This window comes from Salvelinus fontinalis, chromosome 32, assembly GCF_029448725.1.
Source record: "Salvelinus fontinalis isolate EN_2023a chromosome 32, ASM2944872v1, whole genome shotgun sequence".
Classification (NCBI taxonomy): Eukaryota; Metazoa; Chordata; class Actinopteri; order Salmoniformes; family Salmonidae; genus Salvelinus; species Salvelinus fontinalis.
The window spans coordinates 36,095,142-36,117,875 of NC_074696.1; the positions used below are offsets into that span (position 1 = coordinate 36,095,142).

Below are 22,734 nucleotides of genomic sequence, written 5' to 3' on the forward strand. Positions count from 1 at the left end.
GAGCGTGTCCAGGGTCTACGCAAAGAGATGCTGTCTGTGTTGGGCTACGCCATCTCTTTGTGCTGATTTATGATTTGGCTTAAAAACCCAAGATCAGATGAACCCTCTCTGAACTCTCTGGAGTGACTTTGCAGCAAAGTATTAAACACGCACACACCTACACACACCTGTCACTGCATCAGTAAACCCCTTCTAGGACTGCAGCCTCCTTTCTCAGAACTTTATTTTATGTAGATTGTCTTTGTCTTTCTATTTGCCCTCTTTCAGTTGAACTTTTCTTCAACTTCTCTGTCTCGTCTTATTTTTTCCAGTCTTTCTTGCTCCCCCCCCCCCTTCCTCACATCTCTCTTTAAGTCAAGGGTTCTTAAACTGTTTCAGCCTGGGACCTAAATTAGAAATGTTGTTTAGTGCAACCCTAAGTAACAGTACAGATGAAAAATTCAGGCCTACTGTACATCTTACTGTAGAAATTATTGTTAAAAGAAAGTCTAGGTTGGAACTGTTGCTGTTTAAAATACAATACATTCTGAACTGAAATAAACTGATTGATCACATCACACAGATGTAGACCAGAAAACACACACAAACACAATCTTAATGAGAGGTGTTTGGCTGGTTGAAGTTTTCAACAAACATGTCTATTCTGGGCTCAGTTTTTTGACTGTACAACACTGAGGTCATACTCAGCATGGACTGTTTCTGTACTTGTTTTGTAAGTATGTCAGAGTTGAGAACCCTGACTCGCCCTGATACATTCTGAACTGAAATAAACTGATTGATCACATCACACAGATGTAGACCAGAAAACACACACAAACACAATCTTAATGAGAGGTGTTTGGCTGGTTGAAGTTTTCAACAAACATGTCTATTCTGGGCTCAGTTTTTTGACTGTACAACACTGAGGTCATACTCAGCATGGACTGTTTCTGTACTTGTTTTGTAAGTATGTCAGAGTTGAGAACCCTGACTCGCATGTGTGTGTATGTGGTGCCAAACTGGATCAAAACATCTATTGCTTTCTCAGTCAGGCAGGAGACTGCTTCCTGCTGTAGATGAGCAACTCAGGACTGTGTGAGTGTGTTTGCCTCAAAAAGCATCTTGCTTCAATCAGTTGAATCCAGTTCAGAATACAAATGAGTACTTTTTGTATGAAAGAGAGAGAAACTCATCCCTGTGTTTGGGTTTCATGACAATTGAGCTCAGTCAGAACTTGTGGCTAACATGAGTCAATTTGATGACAGCGGTGAGTGATGGCGAGTGGGAATGAGAAGTCAGTGGCTGACAGCGCATCCTCTGCTGCTGAACGACAGCGCTACATCGTGTGTCACGGAGTGATCTTCAAGAAAACTGCAGAAAAAAGATCCGGTGAATTGCAAAGTACACGGGCATTTCCCTCTCGCGCAGCTGCCAAACTGAGCAGAGGCCGCTGCTAAACAGAGAGTGCAGATGCACTTGGCCAAATCAATTCCAGTAATTAATGAAATATTATACATTTACTCTGACACGTCGCAACCCACCATTAACAGGTCCAAGTGGTTTGTGACCCATACTTTAAGAAAGGCTGCTTTAAGTCCATTGCATAATTTTTTCATATTTCCATTTTCTTTACCTCTGCATCAACCCATTGCTGCCTGCTCTTATTCTCTGCCTCTCTCCCGCTCTTCCTTTATTTATTGGTCTTTGTCTCAGCTCATGGAAAAATACAGATAGATTCACTCTAGGCATGTTGTCCATGAGAGGTAGATGTCACAGGCACACCCTTTTACACAATCCCGCTCTCAGATTGGTGACCTATTGTAGAGGATTTTCTACAGCCTTGCCTAGAGTGAAACTGGGAATCAACAGGAACAATCTCTCCATTACCCAAACGTTCCGTCTATGAGGACAGGCAGAATGTCTTTGGAATGGCTGGAGATATGACCAAGCGAGCTGCATTGATCTTTGTCTTAGCATGCCATTATTTTTCTCCCAAAGTCAAACCACTCTCAATAAATCTCCAAAATACATCAGTGGAGTAATTCATTGGCCAAACACATTAAGCCATTGAAAGCCCAGTTCTGGACAACTGCCCGGCGACAGCCAAACAACCAATTCATCCAGTAATCAAACAACAAGACAGATACTGTAGACAACTTGTTTAAACATGGATCAAACACTCAATTAAGTTTTGACATGCTGTACTAAAAACCCATTGGCATTGTAAAAAGATCATAAAGAGAACGCCATTTTTGTTGGACAAGCGATATAAACAACGGCATTTCTGAAATGAAAGGGCACCGGAATGAAGAAAGAGTGTGTACTTTGGGTGAAAGACTGATTGATAAAGAAATGGTAGATCAACAGAAAGGCAACAACTAGGCTCATTGTGAAATATATATTTTTTTAAATGGTATTACAAATCCTGACTCAGGAAGTCGAGCTGACGGACCGATTGAGAATGGGAAAGGCAGCAAAGGGTGACATGGGCAAAACGCCAAAACAATGGCAGGTCAAATCAGGATAAAACCTTCCAAAACATTGTTTTGTTGGAGAAAGTACAAGATAAAAAGCCAGTGACAGGATAATACAGCTGGATGCCTGATCATAACAATGGGGCCATTACAGGCCTGAGGGCTTAGAGCCTTTGGATTCGTCTCTTATTCGGCTTCCTATTGGCCAGGTGGTTTCTCTGGGTTGCCGTTGCTAGCAGGTTGCTACGGTAGCAGGTTTTCTCTGGACTTACCTCAGTGGTCATGTTTCCCTCTGGTAAAATTAGATTAGAGAGCCTCAGCCAGTCTCCTGTGGGTCTTCGTTGTGTGTTTAACTCTTGAGCTCACACTCGTTAGTCAAGTTCAATTATAATTGGACCAAGACTTCCTTTAAAACATCTGATTAGTAAAGGTTATTCAACAAAAAAGTTCCCTCCAGTAAAAAGTTAGTATGTCAAATCCAGGAAATAGGCTACTTTTAACATTGATTGTTTTTGTTTAAGAGGGTCATCTAATAGCTCAGTAAGCAATTATGTTATTCTAATGATAGTTCCTTATCTTTTTTGGAATTAAAATAGTTCAATTTGCCGACAACCAGATTGTGGCATCATTTTATGATACAGATCTATTTACTTGGATGTCGTCAGTCAAACCTAATGCCACTGACCGCCATTCCCTTCTAATAGTGGACCATGTTGAGGTCACCATTGAGGTTTTGACTGTCATCCACTCTTGGCTAGGGCTGTGCGATATGGCTAAAATATCATGTCACAGTATTTACCAAAAAATTATGTTATTTGATGGTGTTTTATGTTTTTAATAGTAAAAATTCAAAATTTGCTTTCTGAGTAGTGTGTGACCATACGGTGACAACACATACATTCTAAGTGATTTCAATGGATCTTTGTCCATTCTGATTGTTTTATACTGTTCAATTCAACTTCAACCGAAAGTAATTTTCAGCATTTGCTGCACTCACTTGAGATCATTTCTACACTGCCACGCAGGGCTGCACAGATTGGCAAACAATCTAGGCCTTATTTTTAACCGAATGTTGCGATTTCAATTTGACTTGCGATTTAGAGAAAAACACTTGGGTGAACTGTGGAATCATGGAAATATAACTATTATTTTAATTCTATAGTTAGAATATAATAGTGGTCACTTGAATACGGTGTTTGACATGACAACGAATGAAAATGCCAGGGAGGAGTTATTGTGTCAGGGTAGGAACCAAAGTGTTAAGTCTGTCCTAGAGGACCCTAGAATCTTTGACTACATTGAATTTTTTCTCTTAGCTACTTCATGTAGCTTACATATTTATGCTTCATGTACAGTATTCCTCTTTGATTTTGGAAATGCTGATTTATCTCTACACCATCACTGGTATTATGAGTCGGTATAGCAAATTACGTTTGCACTGACATTTATTAGCTAGCTAGCTAGCCAGTGACTAACGTTAGCGATTAGCATTAGTGGCTAACAAGATTTAGGCCCAACTTGCTAAGAAAAGACAAACCAGCTCTTTTCAGATGTAAGAAACACAAACTAACAGTGTAATTATAGAACGCTAGTGAATTTATATTAAGAAGCAAAGTGAAAACAGCATCGTTGTCATCAACATTGTTGCATGTGCTGCATTGACCATGCAGACTGAACGCAAGTGTCTCGTGGTAGAGGAACAACAAATGCGCTCCTTGAGTGACAGAGGGCGGGGCTAGGTCTGTGTGGAAAGCGGCATGGCGAGAGAGAGAGCGCAGGGAGATGACTCAAGTAGCGAAGTAAAGTATAAAAATGTACATTAAACATGGTGCATCACATTTAATAAACCAAACATTCAAATACCGTTATAGAAGGTAAAGTAAAAACCCAAACCGGTCCGTGCATCAATACTGGTATATCGTAAAATACAGTATACCGCCCACCCTCTTGGCCTCCATTGCACCTCAAACAGATGGATTTGTTAATGTCTCCCGGGTATCTGTTTATCAGGATGTTTATATGCTACATTAGCAGGCCCTCTCACTCCCACTCTGTCTCCCTAACCACAATCGCAAACCCTGGATTGGACAGTCAGAGGGGTGACGCGAAAACAAGATGGGGCAATTTTGTTGCGTGTTTATAAAAGTCAACGTTTCTGATTTAAATGTTGTTCTTGTTATCACAGGACTTTGCTGAGGACCACTCTGCGGGGGTCCACCCCCACCTCCCTCTCTTCTTCCTGAACCATTGTGAACTTCGACGATAGTGACTGATTGGACACTGCACCTGCCGGTCTCAGCTGATTCTAGACTGTGAGTATCAACTAGTGTATCTCCTATTGCAGGACATGGTTAGATTTCACTTTGAGCACTTCTGTTCTCAGCCTAGCAATTTTGATTTCATAATGCACTTTATTCGATCAGCAAAGTCCCAAAGCCAAAGTATTGTAATCCCTCTATAGCAACGTCGATCACAACCGTGATGTAGTTACTGGCACAATATCTAAAGTGGTAGTACTTGTATAAGCTCTGGAGACATGGTTAGCTAAGTCCATTGTGTGTGGCCCTAACGATATTACTCTGATCGCTCTCAAAGTTGGCACTAGGGCTGGGGATTGCCTAGGGACCTCACGATACGATATTATCACAATACTAGGGGCCAATACGATATGTATTGCGATTCTCATGATTCTGTATGTATTGCGATTTTATACTGTGATTTTATTGCAATTCGATGTTCCAAACATATTGCTCACCATGCGTCTGCTGCGGAGGGAAAAGAGAGAGCCATGAGAAAACGAGTTTTTATCATCCATGGGAATAAAAGTGCTTAAAACAAATTGCCGCCTTATTTAAAAAGATGATGGAGAACAAGCTATGAAAGAAAAATATTGAGTTTTGGTGCAACCAACTAGCGCACAAATAATATTGCGATTATTGTCAAAATGATACGGTATATCGTAAAAAAAGAATATCCTGACATGTAACTATAGATTCCCCCCCCCCCCCCATCACTAGTTTGCACACGCAGGGACGTGGCTGCCCAATGACACAGGCACACAAAGCAGCACACTTCAATGTCAGCTCTACTACGCCATTGCCCTCAACCTTCGTTAAGTCCGTTTGAGTGACTAGACGGCCTTGGTTAGCTAACGGGCTGTGGAGAGGTTCTTTTTTGCGGACAGACTGGTCTCTTCGCGGCTCTTGTCCTCCTATCAGCCATGTTGGCAGAACCCTTTGTGTGGGTTTGAATGAGACTGCTACACTTATAGGTGTGCCGAGGTCAGCTTTGTACAGGGAAGGTCGCTGAGAGTAAAGGTGAAAATAGACACGGTAACACTCAACAGAGTCATGGGTAGACCATTCAGCCCAGGTGTGGGGAAACCCTGTTAGTTTTGGGCCAGAGTGTTGACGAGTTGTCAGCCATTGTGCCACAGCAATTAATTTTTGTCAGTATTTGGATAGAATGTTGGCTCACCTGAATTTTCATCTGTGCTGACGCTAAATCAGGCCACTGGATAAGCCCGTGAGATGATTCTAAAATATAATTGTAGGGGTAGCTTTTCCTCACTAACTACCAGTTAAGTGGTTAACATAGGGTCAGTTTTAAATAGTGATGCACCGATATGGCATTTTTGGCCGATATCCGATATTTGCCTTGCCAAAAAACCTGATACCGATAACTGATATTTAACATCTTACTGGCCTTTTAAGCATTCTAGTACAGTTAAATAGTTCTCACACACACACACACACACACACACACACACACACACACACACACGGACGCAGCTGTCTAAGGCACTGCATCTCAGTGCAAGAGGCGTCACTACAGTCCCTGGTTCGAATCCAGGCTGTACCACATCCGGCCGTGATTGGGAGTCCCATAGGACGGTGCACAATTGGCCCAGCGTCGTCCGGGTTGTAAATAAGAATTTGTTCTTAACTGACTTGCCAAGTTAAATAAAGGTTGCAGACACACACACACACACACACACACACACCACACTGACCAAAAAGTTATTTTGTTGGCATTTACATATGTCCCCATCACAAGTAAAACATCATCAAAACCTATTTCTTTCACGTATATGCTGTGCTGTTTCGTTGTTCAGTCGTTTCATTCTCAACCAGGATTTCTATGGAACTCCCTTTGGGTCTTTACGTGTCAAAATAGATACACGTCAAATAACACTATTTGACGTGTCAAATAAGCTTGTTGACCAATCAGGACCTGAATATGACTGCACGTCACATAATAATTTAACGTTAAACTAGACATCGGGCCAATACCGATGTTGGCATTTTTATCTAATATCAGCCAATTCCGATATGTTCACCGATATATCGTAGTTATGTTGGCTATAATGTCGTTACAGTAGCTAACGTAGCTACTGTACGTAACTTACCAGTCGTACAGTCCCTCTACCACCTTCTCTCCTATCATGGACAACACCTTCTACTCCAGCTGGTTCACATTAATGGTTTCTCAGCTCCCTTCTTAGCTGCCGACTTAATGCCGGACCACTATTTTTTACGGCGGAGTCACTGTCCCTTGCCATACCCCCGACGTCAAAGACAGACTCTCCCATCCTCTCTTTTTGGTCCCTGCAGGGACAACGCAGTTTTCGAGTGTCCCCAACAGCAATCTTTTTCTTCAAGCTCTTCAAGCTCTTGTTTGCTGAAGTTTTTATTGCGCTTTCCTTGGTTATCCATTTTTGTTTTTGATATAGCTAGTCTGATGGCTATAATGTGTGAGAGAAAAAAATCTTGAGACATAAAGCAGATAAATAAATGTAATAAAATGTAAATATCAACACTTTATTATAGTGGGCCAAATCCCATCATCTCTGTCAAAAAGGCTTATTTATTGGTTTCAAGCATGTCATTAATGTCAATGCCACATAAGAAGATATTTCCAAAGTTCTTAGGAAAGATATTTCCGAAGTGCCTAAGAAAACAATGAATTCCTAAGAACATTTTGAGGAATTGCACTTACTATCTTATGAACTTCTTATTATTTTTCTTAAGAATGTTTTGTGAATCCGGCCCATGGTAAGCAGAGCTAACGCAAAATAGCAATGAGCAAAAGAGGAGGATGACTTAGTGGAAAAGGCCGAAAGAGAAAAAGAACGAGACTATACAATAGTATAGCGATAAAGGAGAAGAGAGCAGTCACGTTTCGGCTTCCGATGCAGGTGGCAAGATGACATCTCTGGTGATAACAGGCACTTAGCTCTCACACTCTAGCACCTGGAGCACTCCCATTATGCACTTCTACGTTGGCACAGTACAGCACTGGAGGTCAAAGTATCGATTCCCCAATAGCCTGCTGTCCAGGGAGAGAGTAACCACAGAAACCCAGCTCTGGGATGTTCTCACCACGGGGCATGACACAACCTTTTTCTCAAAGTGGGGGGACTGAGGCTCTCAACCACACTAACACTCACACACACACCATGCATACATACACACACAAATGCATACATCCACTTGCTCTGACACAAACACACACTGACACACACCAATCACTTGAAATCTTGCTAAAGTCTGACAGGGCTTGTTGTTAGGTGGCATGTCCACCAGGGAGCAGAGCCCAGAAAGAAAAGCACTTCTGTGATTCAAAGCCCTCTTGCTCGGTAATCACTCCCATGTCTCACTGTTGCCTTCAGCTCCCCCCAATTATCGCTGCGTCAGCCGGTCCAGCCGAGTGTTAGGGACACTAAAGACTGGTCTATTTTTAGAACAAATGGGCTTCTGCTTCTGCACAGCTTCTGTCCCTATCTGCTCGCAGACACACGCTGACAAACTGTGAAAGGAGACTGATGAATGCGGAAAGTTATAGGAAAATGGCGCAATCTATGGGCTCACACAAACACACACTTGCTATACACAAAGCGATACACACACACTTTCTCACAAACAGTAAGGCTCAGAGACGTGCACTTTCAGGAAGGTTGGGTGTCGGTCGTTTCAAGAGAATGAGGACGGTCTATCCTTTCTACCTATCTATGATAGCTCTACTATCACAGACAGTGTTTTATGGACTCGTGGTTAGAGGCTTGGCTGAGTACAGAAAGACAATGTCATCCTTTGTTGACAGAGTTAATATGCCCTAGATGAGACTGGTACAGTAGCTGGCTGCTCTGAGGAGGATCAATGTGTTTAGAACTGTCCTGGGATCAGAAGCCAGGGTTGTATAACATAACATTGTATGACATGCGTGGTGTTATAGGCTGTTCTGAGTACAAAGGCATCAAACGAAGTGGACCAAAGCAGCAGGCTGTAGGTCAAAATGAGAGGGGAGAAAGCAAAGTGACATGGGGAGAAGAGAGAAAAACAACAGAAGTACAGCCAAAAAGACTGGCAATTTGTGTTCAAGAGACATTGAGGAATGATCCGAATTTGAAAGAAGGATGATTGAAGAGAGAGAAGCAGAAGAAATAGCATTGGGAGAGGGGGGAGGTAGAAAAATGTCAGAGAAGCCGAAAGTGGGAAAATAAGAGGAGGGAGGGGGAGAACGAGGGCCCCTCCAGTCCTGCTTTTCATCTCTCCCTGATGAGTGAGGGGCTATTTTTAAAACCCTTCATCTGTCTAATCATTCCTTGGAGTTCTGGCGTTCATCTTTCGCCTCTTTGTCTTTAGCGACCATCACTCGTTGTTCGGCATCCTTGTTTTCATTGAGTTTCTCTCTCTTTCAAACAGTTTACTAACAGTCTCTTGCCCTCCCCCTTTTTATGTTTTCTCTGTGACAAACAAAGAGGGGAATGACTGATGCGATGCAAAAAGAGGTCCCCCTTTTATTTCCAAAATGGAATTATTTCTCTCTTCCCCAAACAAAGTTCATAAAATAATCATGAAATTATAAATCTGAATCATAGTGACTTGATCGTTTCTTGGGCCCTGCTCTCGCACTCTGTTCTTACATTTGCATGGAAGACACTTTAGAGTGTCTTTAGTGCGCCAAGGACATAGACGTCGATTAAGGAAGCCCCCCGCATATCTCTGATTCAGAGGGTTGGGTTAAATGCGGAAGACACATTTCGGTTGAATGCATTCAGTTGTGTAACTGACTAGGTATCCCCTTTCCCTTCTAACTTGGCCCTCTTGAGGGCAACTGGCTACGAATATTTAATTCATATAATGTCAAAACCCCCCTCGTCTCCTTCCTCCAGGCAACGTAGGCTCTTTCTTTCCGCTAGCTATTTGTCTGATGCAGCCTTCCCTGGTCCCCAAAGTGGTTCTACTTGGCGACTTTGGAGTCGCCTGTGGAAATTCCACAGATGGCAGCCAAGAGAGACGAGAAGGGCAGAAATAGAGTTCAGGAGGGGCAACGGAATGAGACACTAAGACCATAAAGTGTGTTTCCAAGAGGCCCGATAACAGAGGGCTAATGTTACCACGCCACCTCCCCTCTCACTGTACCCTATTGCCCTAAATGCTACGCCCTCCGGTGCCGAAGAAATATGAATGGGAGTCAATGACTGATATGAATAGCATTGTGTTGGACACAGGTGGACACGCGCACACACACACACACACACACATACGCCTACGCATGCACACAGACACACATACGCATGCACTCAGAAACACACACACACAGCCAATGGATCCCCCATCCTTCATGAGCGATGCCTCTGCAGCTCTCTACTGCACACAGAGTAATGAGAACTTCAGGTCTGTGGAGCCCAGTGCATTTATCACATGCTCACACTTAATGGTCCCTCTGCCAAGGCTTAGCGCCACGCCTGCTAGCCGCCCGCTACAAACAGGACTCTTTATCTCCGCCGTCTCTCTGCAGCTGTGTGTGTGGTTGGGAGTGTACTGTCTTCATTGTTGATGATCACTCTCTCTTTCTCATGTGGTCTCTCTCCAATGCACTCCTCTTTCTTTCTATCCTCGTCATCCATCTCTCTATCTCTCCATCCCTCCTTTCTCTCCCATTTTCCTCTCTGTGTCTCTTTTCTAGACGTGAAGGTTCTTTTGGTGTTTGTCCTTCAGCGTGACACCAAGCACACGCAGTGAAAGATGGCTGCTGGTTTAGCTGTCATGATGAAAGCTTATCCCAGTTTTTCTCTCACGGTCCAGTGCCGTGTTTCAAGGCACTCTCTATTTTAGAGTGAACACATTATCTCTCTTTCTTTCTCTCACACACACACACACTTTCAAATTCAAATTGCTTTATTTGCATGAGAAACATTGCATAAATATTGCCAAAGCTTCAATGTATACAATATAAAAACAAGAAAGTTAACACTTTCTCTCTCTGTGAAGGACTTTTAAGAGCGAGCATTCACAAAAAAAAAAGTGCATTCCTTTGTTGTATATCAAGACAACTGAACTGATATGATTTGTGTTATCTGTAGGCTCCACCAAATTCAAATTCATTTTAGGCCTATTGAGCTAGAGGGATGATCTTGCATTTTTTTATCAGGTTTAACTCTGATCAGCCATTTTTACCTGTTTTTCCTCTCACCTAGAGACCATTCGTGATGAACAGTCTTATGCGTTTCGGGTTAACAACATGCCTTGCCAGTTGGTACCCTGTAAAGTCTGTAAGATGCTACAACAATGTAAGAGCAGACACAATGATGAAGTATTTCATCACAGCGGAGAGCGCTAGGAAGCGAGCAGGCGAGGCCGTGGCCTTTTACGCTGCCTAGCGCCGTATTCAAAATGGAGGGCTTAAGAAGTGCACAGATAAATCCCATTGATTCACAACGTGAATTTGCATAGACTGCGGTAAAATGGAAAAGCACTCGTATAAAGCGATCATTCTATTGTGTCAGGAGGATATCGGGAAGCAGGGAGTTCTGCTTTGTACCTAACCCTCTCCTTTCTGCTTTACCTCTTTATCCTGGAGGAAAGGTAGTGCGGTCTGTACAGATGTTTAAGGGCGCCTTTGAGATTCTCCAAAGCCTCTTTGTGAAGGTACATTACTACAGACTCAGCCATGGCTGGTCTTTGATTCCTCCATACCCTCCCTGCTCTCACATTCTCTGTTAGATCAGTGGTCAGGCCATTTCTCTATTTTAATGTGTGGCAAAAAGTGATTATCCATCTTTTGAAACGTAATGTGTTTTATGGGCTTCCCTCTTTCATCTCATGTTTTACTAGATTTGGTTTCAAGGCTATTTATTTCTATGACAGAACAGGCAAATACCTCTGTTGCCGAGCACAAAAGCCTTGCGTTGTTAAGTGTGAAACACCAAACAAGCATGGCTGAGAAAGAGAAGCCGAGAAAATATGCATTTATAATCGCTCAGTGTTTGTTCGAGCTTTAAGTGTTTATGGAAAAACAAGGATAACACAAGAGCGCGACAGAATGAGAGAAACAGACCCGTTGAGAAAAACAAAGACAGAGAAAGCGAGACCCGGGGAGAAAAACAAAACACACGCACAAGACAAAACACAGACATCACATTATCCTAAAACGATCCTGTCTGGACCTGGCGGTTTCAGGTGTGCGTGGTGGAGCTGACGCTGTGATGCTCCGAGGAAAACGCTGGCGCTCATCTTTTTAAAGGGCCTCCTAATGATCCCTGAAGGCTGCCTGGCTGGGTACCGGCCCTCTGTGGGGAGGAAATGGAGGAATTAGCACAAAAGGAGACGCCGCCCACCAAAGCCGCTGACCACTGGGATATTCCCAGGTCGTGCCAGGGTTCCGTGACAGATCTCGTTTCTGCCGCCAAAGCAGATACTTGGATTTTGGCAGGTGGGTGGTGACTGGCTAGGAGTAGATTGGCAGCTGACTTGCTTAGCGAAGGGGATAGCCATGTCCTACGGATCATCAGAGACCGGGAAAGAGCAGTGCAAGCAGTGCAAGACACACACATGGAAATTACACACACATGGAGCTGAACACTGACATGTAACACACACACAGATAGCTGCCCCGTGCATCAATTCACACACAAAAACTGACCTATAGCAGTAAATAGGTACTTCAAGCTTCATTCATGAAGGTTACTCAAGTTCAACACGAGCAATGGTCAATACCATCTAATCAGTATTCCTGTCGAAAAAAATACTTTTTGTTTTGCATAGAACATGCAGCAATTGACGTATGAAATACCATCAGTTATTTTAATGACCACTCATAATGCAACTGTGTGCATTTAGATGACATCACAGGGCACGTGTACAGCATTTGTTTAATTTTCAGGCTCAGGCACACTTTCTTTTGGTGCACTTAGGGTTTACAGGTCCCAGTACAGTTGCAAAAGTATATTTGAATGATTGCCAAGTTTCTCACACACTTGCTGCTTTGCTGTGTGCGTGTTTGATAAGCCCTGAGTGTAATATGTTAATGCTCGCTTCAGATTTTCCACTGATATTCTCAACCGTTTACAGGACATTACGTTAATTTAGCGAAATGCTTTGATATGTTCGCACACACAGGACTAGATAAGCTAATTAGACATCTTTGGGAACAGACTAAAACTCCTCTTCATACTCCGTAAGAGTCTGTTGCTAACAGCACCATTCCAATGCTATCCTTCCTATCCCTTCATTTATGTCTCTGCCAGTTGAGATCTGACCATTCCAAGGCTAATTTGCATTTTGCTCGGGTAGAGTCTTGTCAACACACCCCCGTCTCTGCTAATCTGTGAGCCACAGTGTCTGCCAGGGTCCCGTAAAGTTCACTCATGTTAGCAGCCACCAGCACCATTAGGGGCCCACCACAGCTTTTCACAGAACCTTTAGGCTGTTGAAAGATTTCCTTGGACTTTCTGCCACAGGGAACTAAGGGCAAGAGAAATACACCAGACCGTATTAGAAGATTACTTTGTTTTGTCACATGACACAGATTCTGTCTTTCTGCTTTATCCCAACTATTGCTTTGTGAGATTTTTTTTTTTAAATCTCGACTAGGGGTTGGAACCGTTTCAGGGAACAGAACAGAAAACCGTAAAAGAACCAAATTGTTTGACGAACAGAATCAGAACCGGGAGTGATCTGTACTGTTACGGAACAGAACCGTGATTTTAAAATCAGTTGAACCGGTTAATATAAAAAAAGTACATTCCGGCCATTTTTTTCAGTCCCACAAAATACGCAACAAAGTGCCTATGCAAAGCCCTCACTCTCACTCAGAAATCTATTCCAGTGTCTACCTGCCAGCTGGAAATCTTTGCTAGTGTGTATATTTTACCTGCCCCTCCCCCTCAGAAGCAACGGCTACTATAGCCTACTGGCGACGTTACAAGCGTGATTAAGAAATTAGGGAGAGATTTTTAATTAGAGAAGAATGGATTCACTTTTTCAATGCTAGTTAAGGATACTATAGTTATCACAGTTGACATTTGATTTATTAACTACAAAAAGATAAGACATATTTTTAATTCTGGTGCTGCTCTGCACACACAAGCTTGTTATCGTTAGCTCTGGTCTAATGTTAAGCCAACTCTCGGGAATACAAAGACATTCAAAGTTTGTCCATAGAAGCCGGTCCTCCGTAGGTATAATATTGTATAATATTGTTGGCCTAATTTAGATAATGCATGTCATAACAAGATGCCTAACGCTTCAAGCCAAGCCTCCTCATTCACCCTCTCTTGCTCCCCAACCGCAAAATTTCAGTCACATCTCGCGCCGTACACTTATCTGTCCATCACGCATATAAACAACTAGGCTATAGCTTGTGTCTATCCACACTGATTTGTGAATAAATGTAATGTCAATGTTAATGTAAAAAGAAAGATTTGAGGTTTAAAAAACAAACAGAGGAACTATATAAATAAAATGTACATTTTTTGGAGTTTGGGCCTGTTCAGAACTTTATTTTGCTGGTCGGAACAGTGGAACTTAAAAAAATTAAACTTCTGTTCAGAACAAAACTATTTGGAAAATAATTTTGCTTCCAGCCCCTGCTCTTGATTGACCGTACGTACAGTTGAAGTCGGAAGTTTACATACACTTAGCTTGGAGTCATTAAAACTCGTTTTTCAACCACTCCACAAATGTCTTGTTAACAAACTATAGTTTTGGCAAGTCGGTTAGGACATCTACTTTGTGCATGACACAAGTTATTTTTCCAACAATTGTTTACAGACAGATTATTTCACTTAGAATTCACTGTATCACAATTCCAGTAGGTCAGAAGTTTACATACACTAAGTTGACTGTGCCTTTAAACAGCTTGGAAAATTCCAGAAAATTATGTCATGGCTTTAGAAGCTTCTGATAGGCTAATTGACATAATTTGAGTCAATTGGAGGTGTACCTGTGGATGTATTTCAAGGCCTACCTTCAAACTCAGTGCCTCTTTGCTTGACATCATGGGAAATCCAAAGAAATCAGCCAAGACCTCAGAAAAACAATTGTAGACCTCCACAAGTCGGGAGCAATTTCCAAACGCCTGAAGGTACCACGCTCATCTGTACAAACAATAGTACGCAAGTATAAACACCATGGGACCACGCAGCTGTCAGACCGCTCAGGAAGGAGACGCGTTCTGTCTCCTAGAGATGAGTGTATTTTGGTGTGAAAAGTGCAAATCAATCCCAAATCAATCCCAAATCAATCCCAGCAAAGGACCTTGTGAAGATGCTGGAGGAAACCGGTACAAAAGTATTTATATCCACAGTAAAACGAGTCCTATATCGACCTAACCTGAAAGGCCGCTCAGCAAGGAAGAAGCCACTGCTCCAAAACCACCATTAAAAAAGCCAGACTACGGTTTTCAACTGCACATGGGGACAAAGACCATACTTTTTGGAGAAATGTCCTCTGGTCTGATAAAACAAAAATAGAACTGTTTGGCCATATTGACCATCGATATGTTTGGAGGAAAAAGGGGGAGGCTTGCAATCCGAAGAACACCATCCCAACCGTGAAGCACAGGGGTGGCAGCATCATGTTGTGGGGGTGCTTTGCTGCAGGAGGGACTGGTGTACTTCACAAAATAGATGGCATCATGAGGCAGGAAAATTATGTGGATATATTGAAGCAACATCTCAAGTCAGGAAGTTAAAGCTTGGTCACAAATGGGTCTTCCAAATGGACAATGACCCCAAGCATACTTCCAAAGTTGTGGCAAAATGGATTAAGGACAACAAAGCCAAGGTATTGGAGTGGCCATCCAAAGCCCTGACCTCAATCCAATAGAACATTTGTAAGCAGAACTGAAAAAACGTGTGCGAGCAAGGAGGCCTACAAACCTGACTCAGTTACACCAGCTCTGTCAGGAGGAATGGGACAGAATTCACCCAACCTATTGTGGGAGGCTTGTGGAAGGCTACCTGAAAAGTTTGACCCAAGTTAAACAATTTAAAGGCAATGCTACCAAATACTAATTGAGTGTATGTAAACTTCTAACCCACTGGGAATGTGATGAAAGAAATAAAAGCTGAAATAAATCATTCTCTCTACTATTATTCTGATGTTTAACATTCTTAAAATAAAGTGGGGATCCTAACTGACCTAAGACAGGGAATTTTTACTCTGATTAAATGTCAGGAATTGTGAAAAACTGAGTTTAAATGTATTTGGCTTAGGTGTATGTAATCTTCCGACTTCAACTGTATAAGCTAGGCTTGGGCGACATGCTTTGTGACTAGAAGATAAGGAGCATTTAGGCCTTGGTAGCTTTAAAATAGGTCATGACATTAGGTGCAAATTGGCCAATTGAAGGTCAATGATTACGTTAAGCCTCAAGGTGGTCTTTCCAACCAGTGATAGTGACAGGTATTCTGTTTACACTTTACAGTACCCTCAAGCTGTCCCTCTCCCATTTAAGATTATGTACTTAAGCCCTGATCACCACAAATCAGATTTAAGATTTACCTTACTTACGCATGTAGCTTTTCCCCAAGGTCTTTAAGCCAATAGAGTGGCAAAGCCCCCACATTCTCCTTCCTTTGCTCCTGCATTGTAAGAACCTTTCACCCCCTCAATTCACTACAACCCAGAGGTCCCAGAAATTGAATTACAAATGTTTTTTTCAAGCTCGCCTGAATCTATTCAAGCAGTGAAGAGTTAGTCTTGGTGTTGTGCTTACAGAACTTCATTGTGGACCCTCTAGGTATAGATAGCATTGCATGTGCTGAGGTGCTTTGTTTACACTAGCTTAGATATGTGGGGTGTTCTAGGGTTTTGTAGAGTTTGCATAGAAAAACTGCAGCTGACGAGTGAATAACAGTGAAGTATGTACGTGTGAATGAACATTTGCTGTCAAAGCAGGGAGTAATCTAATGCTATGGAATGTCCCGAAGTTTGTCTTTGTTTTTGCCGGATGCGGATCTCAAATTTGTCTCTTCCCCTCTCTAACTAACTAACAAACTCACAAATGTCATGACTCCTTCATGTAGTGTGGTCACATGATGCCCTCCCCTACTATAATTTTTGCCTTTGACTTCAAACCAGGTGTTACCCTCAGCCTTTGCAGTAATATGGGTCGCAAATGAGAGGAAATTAAGCAATTCACTAAACTCTAAAGTCTCTAGATCTAATAACAAACATGAGGGCATCGACCCGTGTTGTGTTCTGTATATTGGAGACTGTTTGTCTGTGGGTCATTGTAACACTTTTTAACCAAGGCACCGTTTTAGTCTGCGTGAAACGATCCTTTATTTATTCCCCAAATTCCATCGTTTTTTTTCACAGAGCAGAGAGTACAGTAAAAAAAATCTGAAAACAAGTTGGACTGGTCCCTCGAAAGAAATGACACCCTGTTTGAGGAGCCACATTCCCATGCATTGACAAACCAAAAGTGCATGGGGTTTTGGGACTATGATGTACTTAACAGAGATGATGTATTTCGGTAATTGTGAAGCTGGTGGACGCGTGCGGAGTGATTTTCATGGACCAAAATCAGTCTCAGCTTAAGTGGGGTTTTCCGATTGCTCCAAAACCCCTGGTGTGCGCCGGTGCCCGCAGTGAGAGGGTTGAGAAGTTGAGCGGTAGGGTGACTGACACCCATGCCTCTTGTGGAATGTCAGGGGGAGAGCCATATCTCCTCTTCCTGTTTAAAGCCTGCACATCCTTCCAGGATTTTGCTTCATAGTTCATTCCTGCAGTTGGTCCCCTTTCCACATAGGGGAGAACTTCTTGCTTGAACAGAAGAACCTCTAGTTACACTCCCCTCCATATGCATTTGGACAGTGAAGCAAAACATTTAACTTTATACTCCAGCATTTTGGATTTCAGATCAAACGTTTCGGGCCTCCCGAGTGGCGCAGTGGTCTAAGGCACTGCATCTCAGTGCTAGCTGTGCTACCACAGATTCTGGGTTCGAGTCCAGGGTCTGTCGTAGCCGGCCGCGACCGGTAGACCCATGGGGCGGCGCACAATTGGCCCAGCGTCGTCCGGGTTAGGGGAGGGTTTGCCCGGCAGGGATGTCCTTGTCCCATCACGGACTAGCGACTCCTGTGGCGGGCCAGGCGCAGTGCATGCTGACACGGGGACCAGGTGCACAGTGTTTCCTCCGACATATTGGTGCGGCTGGCTGGGGTTAAGTGGGCATTGTGTCAAGAAGCAGTGCGGTTTGGTTGGTTTGTGGTTCAGAGGATGCATGGCTCTCGACCTTCGCCTCTCCCGAGTCCGTACGGCAGTTGCAGCGGTGAGACAATACTGTAACTACCAATTGGATACCGCGACATTGGGAAGAAAAAGGGTAAAAGTACGAAAAAACTAAATATATAAAAAATGTTTCATGTGAGGTACAGAATGTTACCTTTTATTTGAGGGTATTTTCATACATATCTGTTTTACAGTTTAGGAATGAAAGAACTTTTATGTACGCTACATGGCCAAAAGTACACCACATCTCATTCCTAAATCATGGGCATTAATATGGAGTTGGTCCCCCTTTGCTGCTATAACAGCCTCCACTCTTCTGGGAAGGCTTTCTACTAGATGTTGGAACATTGCTGCGGAGACTTGCTTCCATTCAGCCACAAGAGCATTTGTGAGGTCGGGCACTACGTTTGGGCAATTAAGCCTGGCACGCAGTCGCAGTTCAAATTCATCCAAAAGGTGTTCGATAGGGTTGAGGTCAGGGCTCTGTGCAGGCCAAGTTCTTCCATACTGATCTCGACAAACCATTTCTGTATGGACCTCGCTTTGTCCATTATTACTCCTCCACCAAACTCTATAGTTGGCACTAATCATTGGGGCAGGTAGCGTTCTCCTGGCATCCACCAAAGCCAGATTGCCAGATCCACCAAAGCTAAATTGCCAGACTGCCAGATGGTGAAGCGTGGTTTCATTACTCCAAAGAATGCGTTTCCACTGCTCCAGAGCCAAATGTCGGCAAGCTTTACACTGCTCCAGCCGACACTTGGCATTGCGCTTGGTGATTTTAGGCTTGTATATGGCTGCTCGGACATGGAAACCCATTTCATGAAGTTCCCGACGAACAGTTCTTGTGCTGACGTTGCTTCCAGAGGCAGTTTGGAACTCGGTGGTAAGTGTTGCAACCGAGAACAGACGATTTTTACGAGTTTCAGCACTCAGCAGTCTGGTTCTATGAGCTTGTGTGGCCTACCACGTCATGGCATCCTATGACGGTGCCACGTTGAAAGTCACTGAGCTCTTCAGTAAGGCCATTGTACTGCCAATGCTTGTCTATGGAGATTTCATGGCTATGTGCTCGATTTTACACACTTGTCAGCAACGGGTGTGGCTGAAATAGCCGAATCCACTAATTTGAAGGGGTGTCCACATACACCATATATACAAAAGTATCTCGTATTTGAACAAATTTACTTAGTGTATTAAAGTAGTCAAAACTGTAGTATTTGGTCCTATATTTGTAGAGTTTGTAGAGTCACAAAGTTTATTTAGTCAGGAATATGGACCAAATACTAAACTTTTGATTGTTAATCTCTGGTGACAGGTCTTTATACATTTAGAACACTTAGCATACCAAACAGAAGCAAACCGCTTAAATCAATCCAAGATTGCTTCGGCCGTCTCCTGTTGCGGCTTCATACAGTACTTCTGATCTCTTGCCTCTTGACAGCAATATCTCCCCACAGTTGTGACTGCCACAACCCAGGCAGGCGCCACCACAATAGAGAACCAGTTGAAGAGCTAGAGTGAGTTTTTGTCTCCGGGGTCTATTTCTCCCAGCTGGGAGCTCTTAACAGCGCTGTAACAACCACTCTATTGGAGAAGATGAGAATGTATGTTCTCACTTTTAGCTCCTCGAGTCACTGGCGAGGTCAGCTGAAGGTGGACTGAAAGCAGCTGGGCCTTAGCTCACACAGTCATACTATATATTTTTTATTTAACCTTTATTGAACTAGGCAAGTCAGTTAAGAACAAATTCTTATTTACAATGACGGCCTACCCCGGCCAAACCCTCCCCTAACCCGGATGACGCTGAGCCAGTTGTGCGCCGCACTATGGGACTCCCGATCACGGCCGGTTGTGATATAGCCCAGGATTGAACCAGGGTCTGTAGTGACGCCTCTAGCACTGAGATGCAGAGCCTTAGACTGCTGCGACACTCGGGAGCCCTATATGACCTTTGGCTTACCCAGAAAAAATATGCAACATTGTTTCTTTTGTTTTATGATATTGGTCTGGAAAACAACATTCCAGTTACTACAGTACCTGTGATGTATCGTACTGATTATGCTAGTCAGGGGGAATGTGTAATGTGATCACAAAAATTACCTCAGACTTACTTTCCCATGTTACTTCCTCCAAACATTGATTGAATGACAACTCAGGTTGCCTCATCATCCATTACGTTCTCTACAGTCTGACAGTAGTGAAGCAGTAGGTATTTAGTGTCTGAGTGGGTGTAATCCTTTAGAGTAGAGAGGCTACCGCGAGCCACACTGTAAACACGACTAGACGCTAATCTTTATAATTTATAGCGGGGGGCCATGACTGGCTGACCTCGCGGCTAAGCACAACACCTGCTCGGAATCTAAACAAGAATGGCGTAGGCTAATTGATATTGATGGCGAGTGCTCCTGTTGTTTGTTGACTTTGGGAGGGTATGTAGTTAGCGCGGCATGCTAACCTCCTGTCTCTAGTGTGTGTAGAGTCAGGTCTAACTTAGGGATTCATTTCCTCTTGCTAGCAGCATTCCTCCCAGTATTCCTCATGAAAGAGTCAGAATCAGGATGCTACCCAAGTACGTTACCCTAGTAATTGTAAAACATGTATATCTCGCTCTGTGCAATCTACTTGGTTTTTAATGTGGAACTGACTCATTCAAAATGTAGATGAATGCATCTCTATGGTCCACTGGACTGATGTGTACTGTATCTCCGACAGAATGACCTTTCCCACCATCACTCTGGTTGTGTGTCTTAGTGTGTTAGCGCTCTAAGAGGCAGATGTTGACATTAGCAGCCGTTAAGACCATCTGGATTCCGAACCGTTCGTTCCTCATTGATATCGTTTTGACGAAAGCAGACAGCCTGAAGTCGATCGTTAATATTTCTGACCAAAACAGCCTGGTGTCAGTCTGACCTTTTTTTACTTTTTTTTAACTTATTAGTGTTAACATTTAATTTAGTTTGACGAGTTCTGGACTGCTGCCGGTGTCAGGAGTTGATAGACCAGAACACAATCACATGAATCAATTGTCCTGTGAGATTTATATTTGTGCATTACTTTCCAAATTGTAATGATGAATCCATTTTGTTTTGCGCCCAGATCTGAGCTCCTGTGTTACCTTTAAATGCCATTAGGCTATGATGAATCATAATGGTATCTTTTTGCTTAGATATTGCACACTAAAAATGCATATTTTGTCTTGAAATTGTATCATTCAATTAATAGACATCGATTCCTCAATGTGTTCATTAAATCAAGTCGATGAATACGTGAAAATCAATCAATCAAGTTTATTTTATATAGCCCTTCGTACATCAGCTAATATCTCGAAGTGCTGTACAGAAACCCAGCCTAAAACCCCAAACAGCAAGCAATGCAGGTGTAGAAGCACGGTGGCTAGGAAAAACTCCCTAGAAAGGCCAAAACCTAGGAAGAAACCTAGAGAGGAACCAGGCTATGAGGGGTGGCCAGTCCTCTTCTGGCAACCCTGCCTCCCTACAAGCTATGGGTATTGATCATATTCAGGCCTCTATTAGAAAAGGGGACTGTCTTAAACAGTTAAACCAAAGGGAACGTTTTGGGATTTACAGACTACAGGCCACTAAATACCCTGGTTTAAATGAAGATATGGATTTCTCACCCTTCCTGTAGGATTGTGATAGGTCCATTTGCTGTCATCTCGTGGACATTTTGCTCAATTGCCCTCAGCTCTGTTTAGACTGTTGTTGTTTATGTTTTGCTGTGTTCTAGTGTACTAGAATATATTGCTTTCTTATTCTTGGCACTTCTCCCAGTCATATTTAAGGTTAGAACTACCTTTCTAAGTGTTCTGATACTTCTAGCTTGGAATTGTATTTTTATGATAACATAGCTACGGTATTTCACTTTTTAATGGGTATAGTATTGGTGTACACTAGGTGTGTCCAAACAATTTTGTAACCACTCCCTCTTATAATTAGGGCTAATTGGAAAAGCTGTTCAAAAGAGGACATTGTATTATTTTTTTTTGTACTCCCTGACGAAGGCCATGCAGCCAAAACACGTTGGATTTTTAAAACTTTGTTTCTATTGAACATGCCATACTAATAAAGGCATTTTAATTATATGAAGAGTGCCTTGGTCCTCCTTTCTTTTTGATAACATGTATTTTTATTCTGACCCCTTTTCATTTGACTGAACTGAATTCCTCTCTTCTCCTTCCATCTTACCCTCCACATAGAGGGCTCCCGTGGATCTCAGCCACACACCATGACTTGCTGAAGCCCCCCTTGCTGCTAACCACCCCCCCCCTTCTCTTCATTGAAGATGGTCCCTCCGGAACGGACAAGGTGGCGCCTCCTGCTGGCAGTCCTCATACTCACTTCCTGTCTACTGTCCACCTCAGCCACGGCCCCGCCCTTCCCCAAAGACCTGGAGCCAATCAATGTTGTCCGATGGGAGCGTGAGTAGTCCCACCAGCCCCCTGATTGGCTTAGAATGATTTAAAAGGCCAAGTGGTGCCATGTTGCATATTTTTCCTCAGTGATATAAGGGGATTCATTTAGTAGCGCGGGACTGGTAGTTAGAGTGCACTAATATGATGTGACATATAGATCTACCACTGAGTTAGGGGAGGAAGACTGCTGTGGTATTTGTCTCCAGCAGCACGCAAGGAAACAGATTCCCTATTTGCGTTGCCTAAGGCTGGCTCAGGGCCCTAATGCTACCTTGTTAAAATATTGATGGACCAAAGTCAGGAATTCAGTCTGTAGAGTTGG

At 43.0% G+C, this 22,734-nt stretch overlaps 1 protein-coding gene across 3 annotated transcripts in view; it reads left to right on the forward strand.

The window, feature by feature from the left end:
• The window catches only part of LOC129831192 (semaphorin-6D-like), a 126,883-nt gene that overhangs the window by 71,608 nt on the left and 32,541 nt on the right, over positions 1-22,734 (forward strand). For all 3 annotated transcript variants that reach the window (XM_055894302.1, XM_055894301.1, XM_055894303.1), the window contains 2 exons: positions 4,639-4,765; positions 22,197-22,418. In XM_055894302.1, coding sequence (XP_055750277.1) covers positions 22,283-22,418 — 136 coding nt within the window. In that variant the 5' untranslated portion in view covers positions 4,639-4,765; positions 22,197-22,282. The remainder of the gene's footprint in view (positions 1-4,638; positions 4,766-22,196; positions 22,419-22,734) is intronic.